At 42.2% G+C, this 12477-nt stretch overlaps 1 protein-coding gene across 1 annotated transcript; it reads left to right on the top strand.

Moving 5' to 3' along the window:
- The first annotated feature begins 212 nt into the window (after positions 1-212).
- Positions 213-2487, top strand: foxg1d (forkhead box G1d). The gene has a single exon (XM_043255213.1). The coding sequence runs from the start codon at positions 313-315 to the stop codon at positions 1219-1221; it is 909 nt and encodes a 302-aa protein (XP_043111148.1). The 5' UTR covers positions 213-312; the 3' UTR covers positions 1222-2487.
- The last annotated feature ends 9990 nt before the right edge of the window (positions 2488-12477 follow it).

Genomic DNA, 12477 nt, shown 5'->3' on the forward strand with positions numbered 1-12477 from the left:
TGTTTTCTGTCCTACAGAATGAACTAGAGGAACCCAGGAGACCCAGGTGTGCTGGTCTCTCCAGACAGGTGTGATCTGTCCTAGACCTGGCCCTTTCAGGACCCCTCCGCCATCTTTAGGAGACGCGCTTCCGAGTCTGGATCAGGATCAACTTCTCTTAAAACAATCCTGTCCAAGCTCCTCCCTCATTCAGCGATGAAACCGTATCAAGAAACCCCTTAATTAGTCAATTTCTCCTCGTCTCCTCGCGTAGGATGTCCTGACAGCGCCTGGCCTTTATTTCTCAAACCAAAAAAAGTTTGATACAGCGACATGGATGGGAAAGAAGCAACGGCGCTCCAAAAGCTGAGCTCCTTCAGTATCAAGAGTCTGCTGCTTCCGTCCAGACACGACAGACACGACAGACACGACACGGCGCGACCGGAGGAGCCCGAGCCGCCGCCGCCGGAAGCCCGAGGACCCGCGGAGCCCGCGGAGAAAGTCAAAGACGCCGAAGAAGAAGAAGAAGAAGAAGAGGAAGAGGAGCCGAGCAAAGCGGCGAAGCTCGACAAGCCGCCGTTCAGCTACAACGCGCTCATCATGATGGCCATACGACAGAGCCCCGAGAAGAGACTGACGCTGAACGGGATCTACGAGTTCATCATGAAGAACTTCCCGTTCTACCGGGAGCACAAGCAGGGCTGGCAGAACTCCATCCGACACAACCTCAGCCTCAACAAATGTTTCGTGAAAGTGCCGAGACATTACGACGACCCCGGGAAAGGAAACTACTGGATGCTGGACCCTTCGAGCGACGACGTGTTTATCGGCGGGACGACCGGGAAGCTCCGGAGACGCTCGGCCACGTCCCGGGGCAAGCTGGCCATCAAACGAGGACTGCGCTTTTCCCCGCTGGGTTTGGGAATAAACGAGACGCCCAATAATCCTCTGTACTGGCAGATATCGCCGTTGCTGTCGTTACACCCGCCGCACTACAGCGGCGCGCCGCACGGCTTTCTGAGTCAGGGACACGGGTACGGTTCTTTCTCCGAGCCGCGTCCGGTTCTGGGGCTCACGAACTCTTACGGGATGGGCTCGCTGTCGGTCCCGTCCGGTTACCTGCCCCCGCCGGCCCTGCAGAGCGACTCCCTGAGGAGCACGCTGTCGTTCCCGCCCGCCGTTTCCGGTGGCTTACCTGGAGTTTTGTCACACCACGACAGAGTCTCTCCAGACTCGTTTTAAACCGACGGGGAATGATTTCTAATACTTCCGTTCAGTTTCGAGCAGGTCGTGTGCTGACGAGCGGAACCGGAGCTCGTGACACGCCGTTAACGTGCTCGGAAAGCGCGGGAGTCACGTAACGCGATTAAACTCCACACTATTTATATGATGTCCGAAGTTAATTTATGTCATATTTCTGAACTGTGTTTGATGTCGTGTATCTGTCCGGTCATCATTTAACCGGTAAGTGACCGAAGCGGAGATCTTCAGGGGGTTATTTATTTTCTTTCCTCAGGTCCCGCTCCTCGAAGCGCGCGCCGCGTCTTTCCCTTCTGTTTGAACTCAATAAAGACTCCTGAGAGACCGGACCAGGACGCGTTTAGGTTTAGCTGCACTCAAATGATTTTAAAAAGACGAACGAATTAACGTCGAGTTTAAAAACACGCGTCGGACCCGTAAACGAACACATTAGAATTAAACTCTATCCTGGACTCCACGAGCTGAGAGCGCGCGCCTGACTCACATAAACACACTTTCACACCAACATCCGGTGAAGAGGTGCATCGGTGAAAGACCAGGGGGTCGCTTTATCACTTTACAGCTGTGCACTTGAAAAAAAAGAGAGTTTCTTTGAGAAGAACTGGGAAAAAGCGCTCTTGTGTTTACAGCGTCGGGACTGCTAATAATAAAGTGTTTTGTCAAAATGTAGAAAAAAAGGGATTTCTTTTATAGTCTCTTTTTATGTAAACTTACAATGCGAACAAATTTAATTAAAAATGTCTTCAAGTAGTTTTGAAGAGATGATTGTGAATAAGAGCGAGGTGTGAGATCTGCCTCTAAGCCTCCTCACATCAACACGAGTAATAATACTAGAACTAGAACAAAACTAAAACTAGATCATCTGGGGAAGAACATTCATCTGTTTATAAGAGAGAGACGGGAAGAAGTGAACGTGCTCGAAAAATATAAACATATTTAAACAAAAAAAAAAAACCCAGGTCGGAAGGGTTTGGGTGTAAAAACATTTCAAGCCGCCTAGACCTTTTTATTGAGTTAAAGTATGGGATAATATAATAAAAACGAACTGTTAGGCTATATATTGTTCTGTTTATTGTTATTGTTTGATTGATATTTATTCATTTATTGTTTGTTTTCTATAGGCTAGATATATCTGTTTTAGAAGAGCAGCTTGAAGAAGGGACTGAGGAATAAAAGCAGAAAATAGAGCTTTATAAACATCAACATTTCATTGAAATAATTATATTTATAAATTAAATCATTATTGAATAAAAATAAATAACACGGCTAATTCTTGTATCTTCTTAACATCGAATGATTCAGTGAAGAAACCCTTTCCTTTCGACTCGGTCTTCATGAAGTTATTTCCTGAGGATGATCACAATTACAGAGAGACCCAGAGACGAACCAGACCAGACCAGGACCAGGACCAGACCAGGACCAGGAGCCCATCAGACCTGCATGCGCTGGGTTCCTCTCAGAACATTCACAGAACATTCATTTATTATATTGTTTTAAAGGAAAACCCCTTCCCGTGGCACGCGCTTCTTATTCAGACTGTGCTAAATGAGCCTCTGAAATACTGCTAGCCATGCAACACGACACATAATAATAATAATAATAATAATAATAATAATAATAGTAATAATTTACAATCATATTATTATGAATGTTTTCACATTTTCGCCGAGAAGCGCGGGAACACACAGGACACGGAGGACTCCAGACCCATCTCTCTCTCTCTCTCTCTCTGTGAGGATCTATTTTGTTTATATCTCTCTAACCACTAAACTAAACTAAACTAAACTAAACTAAACTCTCAGTGCTAGTCAACACCGGGTTACAGACTTCAGTGCCTCTAAACGAAAACGGTCGCCGTCATAAAAAAGTAAACAAATAAAATAATAATATTAAAAAACTCCTTGATATCGGTGAACATTTGCTTCAGATATTCAGCGCATTTGGGCCTATTTTATTCAGTAAAGGGCATCTATTTAGTTTCTGAAAGCTCGTGAAGGTTCAGGAACCACAGGAAACCTCTTCAGACCTCAGAAGACTGGACTTTAACACGACCTCCCGTCCATATCTACTTAAAGAGAGGTTTACTGGCTTTATAATGATCAAAACATGCTGAATGTGAAATAAATGTACAGTAAATATCCCTCGAAATCTTACTTTTATAATGAGGCTCAGTTATTATAAATACACTCCTGAAAACGAAGGTGTTTCAGCTGAACCTTCAACATCTGTAGAATTATAAAAAGATCGAAAGGGACGGTTCTTTAAAGAACCTTTGACTGAATGTCTGTGGAGAAACAGGTTCTTCTGTGGCTTCTCTGTCTTTAATAGAGTACAACACATTATAATAAAAGATAGCATCTAAAACATAAGGTCAGAGGACACACACACACACAACAGTAAACACACAAACACAATACATACAGACACACACACACACATATCACACACACACACACAGACAGATATTCACACACACACACACACACACACACACACACACACACATCTAGACAGACAGACAAAGCACACACACACACACACACACACAGGACAACCACACACAGACAGACAGACAGACACACACACACACACACACACACACACACACACACTACACACACACACACACACACACAGGTTTACACACACACATACACACACACACACACACACATGCTGACACACACACACACATACAATGTACAGTAAATACACACACACACAATCTTACACACACATAATGACACACACTCAGTTACACATAAACACACACACACACACACACACACACACACACACACAACACACACACACACACACACATCACACAGAATTATACACACACACACACAGGGACACACACACACACACACACACACACACACACACACACACACACACACACACACACACACACACACACACACACACTCACACACACTTTACACACACACACACACACACACACACACACACACACACACACACACACAACACACACACACACACACACACACACACACACACACAGACACACACACACACACACACACACACACACACACACACACACACACACACACACACACACACACACACACACACACACACACACACACACACACACACACACAGGAGCGAGTGTGTTTCTAAAGGCTCCAGCTCTTTCTATGATTTCTGTCGTCTCAGTAATTGAAGAAATAGTAAAAGTTTTATTTATTGAGCACAGATCAAGAACGTTTATTTCATATCAAATTTAGGAGCAATAAAACCCGGACCCGTTCTTCTGAGGTGTCATATGCGTGCTCCTCTCACAGTTCTGATGTACTGGAGATGTTCCTCACGCTCCGGATCTACACAGCGGCTCGTGTCCGGCGCCTGACGAGTCGTGAAGGAATCAGGCTAACGACAGGCCTGTGTGTTTGACCTCCCCTCCTCTCGTGAAGAGGTTAAGCAAACAGGAACACGGAGCGTTACTCACACGTCACTGAAGGTCTGGATCCGTCCCAGAAACGGTGTTCATAAACCCAGCAGAACCTGATCCAGCGGGTGCTCCTCAGACGTCTCCTGAAGGTCTCTCTCATCAGGGATCACTCGTCTCCTGACGCGCTGCTCCTCTGGGTCTCACTGCGTTTCAAAGAACTAAACTCCATGTTCAGACGCATCAAGGAAGGCTCACTAAATACAACTACTCCACCTTTCATTACTTTTTAATGATTTAAATATCGGTAACATTTCATCAGGTCATTTATTTTTTCAGACTTCTTTTTTCCTCAACCCGGGATTGCTTTAAAAAGTGTTTGGCACAGAACTGATTTTAACATGTACCTGCTGCTCACGTGTGCTTCATAACAATATGATAAAACATTTAACAGCATCTTCACATTTATAAGCTAAAAATAAACAAGCTGTATGTCTAGAGGAGTCACGGTGTGGTCAGAGAGAGAGTAGATGAACCTAAACGGAAGAGACAGACGTATTAAAGATGAAGTCGGACTTAAAGACACAACGAGACACAGCTGAAGACGACGACCTGAAGTCAGGTCACACTGAACACATCAACCAGTCCAGGTCTGACAACACGCTCTTTATTTTATAAGATATAAATCAATTAAATCATATTCATTTATCAGTGTTATTGTTTTAGTCCTTTAGAGGTCAGATAGCAATCAGCATTTTTTCTTAGCTGTCTTACTTTCTCAAGAATAAAATAAGTATTCTTTATTAGCTACGGATGAAAATCAAAGTATAATTTCCCACATGAACAGCATGTGACGGGGTTGAGCTGAAGAGCCTCACAGTACCATCTATAACGTGAATGAAGTACGATACTAATACTGTCATGTGTGCCTGACGGACCGAGAGGTCAGGCCTGGTTTTTGTTTAAATATCATTAACACAAATACATGCTTACATTGTTGGCAAAAAAATAGACATACACTACATTTCATTTAGAGAACAAAAGGACAAAGTACATTAAAAGAAAATAAAAAATAAAGTCAAAAAGCTCTAATTATTTCTGTGCATTAAAATACACCAAAGTATAGTGAACCCTTGTGACGGTGCACTTTGGTGAGCCACTACTTGAGAAACGCGTTTCTATTATTTGATGAGAATTAGAGCACAGTGTTGATTTCTAGCGTCACAAGAAGTCCTGAAATGTCCCATCAAGCCCTGTGGTGTTTTTATCTTCCAGCACAGTCTGTGAGGACGGCACTTCATCTAACGGCCAGAGCGATCTGTGCCTACATGAATCCTCACAGAAGAGAGAGAACGAGAAGCCCGTCTGCTTCAGGACACACGCATAAACATCAACCTCTAATGGTCGCAAATATTTCCCGTTTCGACTAGCTTTGATTTAGCATGGCTAGCTTTGGACCATCACATGCTGATCATCTCACTGCCTTCACGTCCCTCCTGCAGCGAAGCGTTTTATTGAGCTCCTCCTGCGTTGTGATGGTCCGCTTGTGAAAGATAATTCTCTCGTCTGGCTGCTTTCAGATGCTAAGTGGGCAGCACAGGCCACACGATCTGCCCATTATCATTCCTGTAAGCGTTTCCATCTGTCAGAAACACACACTGATAAACACCGTGCTCTCTTCACTCCAAACACACAACTGCAGTGCTGTGGGATAGCGTGTCTTTTAACGTCAGGCAGAAACAGGTTTCTCTTACAGTCTTTGTCTGTATTTAACCACGCACACGGCATTTAGAAGTTAACAATGACTTTATTTCGTCTCTTAAGGGAATTATTACAAAGTCGCTGTGTTCCTGTGTTAGATAACTATTTACTGTAGATGACACTTTTGATTAGATGTTGGAAGAATCAGTTATCTTGGCCTTAATGATGGACTAAATCTTGAACACAGGTGAGGAAATTAGGCTTCATTTTATTTCGACGGTCCCTACGATTTACTGAGTATTAGTTGTATTAAAAGCACGGGGTCAGGGTTAGGATGAGTGCTTCGATGCTTTATAACATTTGTCTGTTAAATGAATACTCATGATTTATTCTAGATGTGTCTTCGAACGGAGAGCCACCGAAACTAAAGTAACGAGTCTGGTTGAAAATGGAAGAAGTAGAAGATACAGATGTTTTGTGTAAAAATATAGAGTAAAAGTATAAAAAAGAAGAAGTACTTCCCAGCTCTGGACACAATAAAGAGCAGATAGTCTCCTAATGGTTGATCACACAGACAGAGTTCAGAGAGCATGGCAGACCTGAGATCATGTGTATGTTCCAGACGGCTGAAGCAGGTCCGTGCTGTTTCTCGGTTCTGTACAACGGCGTAGCAGCAGTGTAGAAATATCCACCAATCACGGTCAGAAATGATGAATTCCTATTTGCTAGCCGGATGTCCAATCGGATTGCCGTTTGGACCAGAAAGAGGTCATTAAAGGTTTTCCATTATGCTAGACATGCAATCCGAGTAAATCCAGGGGAAACCAGGACAAACGCCTTAAAGGGATACTCCACCTCAAATTGAAAATGTTGTCATTAATTACTCGGCCCCATGTTCTTCCAAATCTGTAAAAGCTTCATCCGTCTTCAGAAAACAATTTAAGATATTTCATATGAAAAGCGTGAGGCTTGTGACCTTCCCATTGACTACCAAACAATTACCACCGGCAGGGTGAGCAAAAGTAGATAAAACATCGTCAGAGTACTCCATTTTGCATCAGTGCTTCGACTTGAATGTTATGAAGCTACAAGAATATTTTCTGTATCCGAAGAAAAAACAAAACGACTTGTTTTTTGGAGAATATCCACTGAATGCATGCTGCTCCGTGTCATCAACTGGTTTTGTTCAAATACTAAACTCTAGGGCTGTCGAGTCACGAGTTACATTTATATCTCTTCTTAATTCAGCTTAAATAATAAAACATTTTTCATTCAAATTTTGTATTTCATTATATTTTCTGTCAAGTTATTCTGCACAACAATCCTGACTTATAATTGAGCTACACAAGATAAAGACCATAGCTGTGCTGCTGTTTCATCTATATGAGCTTCATAATATCCCTTTAGAGCAGCACTATGTAACTTTTGGCTCTGTAGCGGTTAATAAACACCTTCTAACTGGAGCTATTCTCTAGGTTTCTCCCTGCATCCCGGTGGGTATATGATCCACACTATCTGCCTGCATGTAACTGTGGTCAAGGTACATTACACCATAGATTGAATAATCAACTAATTGCGATTTTTAATCAAATGTTATCATATTATTGTATACTGTATGTATATGATCTCAGAGCAGATTGTCTTATAAACTTGAACCAGATGCTCGATTATTATTTCCGCTGATCCAGACATGAGCACACACACATACACAGAAAAGACTGGCCTCCGTTTGGCCAGATGTTTGCTAGATAAGCTGCAAAGCCGCTCATTTAAATAACAAGTCACAAAAAGCGAACAAAAATTCAAATCGAAGACAATAAAAATGTGTGCCTTGCATTGGCGGCCATCTTTGTGTAGGGGCTCTTGAACGTTGAAGATGCAGGCTAACATCCAGCCAGTCTCAGTACTGACATGTGAGAAGATCACCACCATCAGGGAACAGCAATACTTCCTGACTTCAGCTGGGAAAGAGCTTGGGAAGGTCCTAACCCTAAAATAAAGTCTAACAAACAGAAACAGGTACAGGAAGAAACTAGTCAGTAAATCTACAGGCAAGGAACCCTGAAGAGAAGATGCCTTACCTTCAGAGAGATAGCATGCCAGCGTCTCTTCAAAAGGGGGCATCATCGTAAACCATTCTCACGTATCCCCTAAATACAGGCTAACTAGTATACTGACATGAATGCGGGGTGAGAATGGATTTTTCCAAAGCTTCTTAATCTCCACAAGGAGATCAGTGTGTGGAGTCTTCTGGAGGTCGTGTTTGTCATACATTACTGAGTCCGCCTCATTTCAGAGAGCCACAACTGTATTACAGAGAAAGAAAAATTACAATATTTGCCACCTCATGAAAAAACGAGTAATTTCAAAATGGTTAAATTTATAAAAATGAAACATCCTTGATGACATACGTAGCCAACAAGGAAAACCTCCAGAGCAGACTGGCTTAAAAAGTAAGGTACAAAACGAGAGCTTGAGTCCATGAAGTGTCCTTGATGAGTGCTCTTATTAGTCTGCTGGTGTGGTTGGAGCTTGGTAGAGGCGTGACCGTACGGAGGAGAGCTGGAATTCATTCAGTGTAGTCCCTACTTACATATGTGGGTGACACGTAAGTGATCCAGTTACAAAATATTTGAGCCCAATTCCACCTTTATTTAGCGCTGACCACCACACGATCAGATCACTAAATCTGCATCTTTATCTTTAGAAGTGCTGGACACAGGTCAGTGTTTATGTGACAGTTCAAAAGTAAATCCCAGCATTCTTTGCCTCCTGAATTACTAGCAAAAGTCCCTTTAAAGACGAAAGGGGATGTAGGAGAGGGACTATTAGTAAATGAGCTAATGGTGCGCGAGGACAATTCTGTCGTGAGGTGTGAAACTCATGTGATTTCTCAAGTGGAAGAAGAGAGCAGTGAACAATATGCTCTTGAAGATTATAAAGCACGCTGGCTAAGTGTAAGCCAAACATTAATGTAATCCATAAGAAATATAAGAAATGCCCTCACTTATTTCTACAGACTCATGCTCTGCATTTTTCAACCTTTGTCAGTTGAACAGACTTGGCCTCGTGTGACCTCTGAGTGAATGTGTCAGGCCCTTTTAGTATCAAAGCCGTCTCACTCCCAAACACAAAAGAGTCCTGAAAACACCACACCGCTGATGATACACAAAGAGCCGTACACACTCACACCACGCTTACACACATCACAGTTTTGGTTCATCACGGTTTGTGAATTTTAGTGCATTGTAATATTCTTAAATAAAACATACATAAAACGCTCTGTTTGACCAGAAACATGTGTGTCATTAAAGCTTTTGTCCTCTAATTCTTAGTGATAAATGATGCTTGATCGACCTCATCAAACCAGAGCGCCCAAACACCCCAAAACCCTTCGCTGCTTTCACTGGGCATCATTCATGAATCATTCAGAAATATATGAGTAAACTCAGGGTAATTTGTGCATAAAACGGATCTTCCTGAAAACTCCTCTGGATTTACAAGCGTTTTGTAAAGGTCCGGTGTAATAGATAACAGAAAGTGGTGTAAAAGTGTAAAAGGAATTTCATTTCCATGAACCAGTGGAATATTTGTCAAGTTTGGCTCCAATATATTGCATAAATACAAAAAAGACTAACAGGCCATATAACTATATAACTAGCAATAAATATTCAATAACATAAACATGAGTGTTTTTAGCCTGAAAAATGGCAGGTGCTCTTCTGAAAACGGTGTATATATATATATAAAACAATAATGCACTCCCAAAAAAACTGCTTTCCACAAATTTCAACAAAGAGACTAGAGACTAAGCAGGCCACTAAAGAACATAAACTGAACCCTGAACTTTTGTAATTTGGATCACTCTCCTGCTGGAAAATGATTATCAAGCATCACTGAACACAATGAAGGATCACTCCTCATTATTGAGCTGATGATCCCATGGGAAGAGGGAACACCAGCGGCACACAAGTTCAAGCGACTCAAGGACTCAAGGTCCGCCACCATCCATCCAGTAGAAGGTGGATGCATGAGGAGAGCCATCAAGGAGCTGGCAGAGGAGCTACGGAGGAGGGACAGGACGTTTAGGGCCTGGTACCCCAGCTAGGGCAGGGACAGGCGGGAAGACGTCTTCAGAGGACTCTCCAAGGATTCTAGCTGTTCTTGCAGGAGTTATATGGTGCCTTATATGTGCCTGGAAGATGAAATTGGAAACGCAAGTAGTTGTCTTGGCAAGGTTATCATCAGATCATCATGAGAGGTGGAGCTGGGAGTAGGATGTGAACGAGTGTAACGAGTGTTTGCTTGACAGACTGTGGCGTGGACAATTGTGCACTGCTGGTTTTAATTGTAATTAGAGAAGATGAAGGAGGGGGAGGACAAAGGAGAGAGGGAAATGTTTTAAAGAGCATGTTATGATAGTATTAGTCTTGTGTAGCCAGACCTTCAGACTGACGCAGGTTTCATTGGCCAAGACCCGCCCAGAAGACCGATCCAATCACAGTTCGTTTCATTCTGCGTCCCGTTTCAGGGCGTGGAAATGTCAGCACAATAACAGCCTGGGTTGTAAAACACATCTCCAGGAAGTCCTGTATAATTTAACCAATCCAAGTCCTGAAGTGTTTCCAGATAAGTGTGTCATATCCATCAGACATTCAGCCAGCGGTACATGGGCATGACGCCTGACGCTGAGACTATGATAGCATGTCAATCAGGCTGGTCGTATAAAAACATCAAGAGACGCTTACAGTTTAGGGAGAGGTTTTTTTTTTTTTGAGTAGTAGCTAATCCTGCTAAGGTGACTCCTAATAGGAGCAGCTGAAAGACTGAATTAGCAAGGCTGGACAAAATGCAGAATCATCTTCCTATCAATTCATGCTTGTATTTTAAGGGCGGCTAACGTTAGTCCTGCAGATCCACAGCCCTGTACAATTTTTTTCAAACCTTCATCAAAAGTCGTCTGCCTTTCTAGTAACCCTGTGACCATTATCTTAACTCTTAAAAGAGGTCTTAAGGTCCAAAACTGTTACAAACATGACTGTGATCAGTCTTAGAGACAGGCAATCATCAGCAGAAAACAGAAGTAATCACTACATTAACTATGTCACAAGCTCCTATAAGAAGTTAAGTTAACACACGAACACTTACAGCACTTTCAGAACCTTACCGTGTCCTCTTCATTTCCTATACAAATATATGACATGGTAATACAAAAATAAAGAAATATATATATATATATGTAGAAGATATTCTCGCCTCCTCACTAAGGTAAAAGTTCTGTCTTTTCCTCCCTCAGAGCTGTTTTTAGAGTGGTCTTGAGCCACTTTTAAGCAAAGACGTAGAAAGAAGCTTTTAAGGAGCTCTCTAACTATTCTTTAAAGACATGGGTCTGGTGTTTGGTCTGCCCAGTCTGATGTTCAATGCCGCTATTAGCACAAATAAACTCAACAAAACACTGATTAAACGTCTGTCTGTCTGGTTCTAGGAGGCGGTCTCCAACTGTCAACCTGAACTTCTTAATAAAGACATCTGCTGTAAAAGCATGTGAAGAAAAAGTAGATGTTTTTGAGTGTGCAGTAGAAGAGCACACAAGTGTTGGGACGTATTATGACGCAAGACAACGGTACCTCTACTGTAAACTGACCTGTCAATCATCCGGTCATATTAACATCCTCCACATTTCATCTCACTTCCTGCCATATTGAGAGAAAATGAGCTGATCTGCCAGTCTCAAGTCTTTCAGTAAGTCTGCTCATATTTTCTACATAAAAGAGTTAAATTAAATGTTTGTGAAAAGATCACACTGCTGTCGCAGATCAAATATAACATAACATTAAATGAATTTTTTTTTTTCAGGTTAAATGCTTATTATTAGTAACTCAAAATCCCTTTTCTAACCGACTGTGATGCACATCTGTGCACTTTCTACTTCTAGACTCAATCCTTCAACAAAGCACAAAGGATTGTGGGCAATATTAGCCATTACAGTGTCCCTAGATCCACACATCAAAAAATTGACCTACAATATTAGACCATCCTTTAAGGTTTAAAGGTTCATTATTATGATTTAAATTCTGGTCAGCAAAAAAACGTTAATAAAATAATGCGACGTCAGA

The sequence above is a fragment of the Puntigrus tetrazona genome, chromosome 13 (genome assembly GCF_018831695.1).
Source record: "Puntigrus tetrazona isolate hp1 chromosome 13, ASM1883169v1, whole genome shotgun sequence".
Lineage (NCBI taxonomy): Eukaryota > Metazoa > Chordata > Actinopteri > Cypriniformes > Cyprinidae > Puntigrus > Puntigrus tetrazona.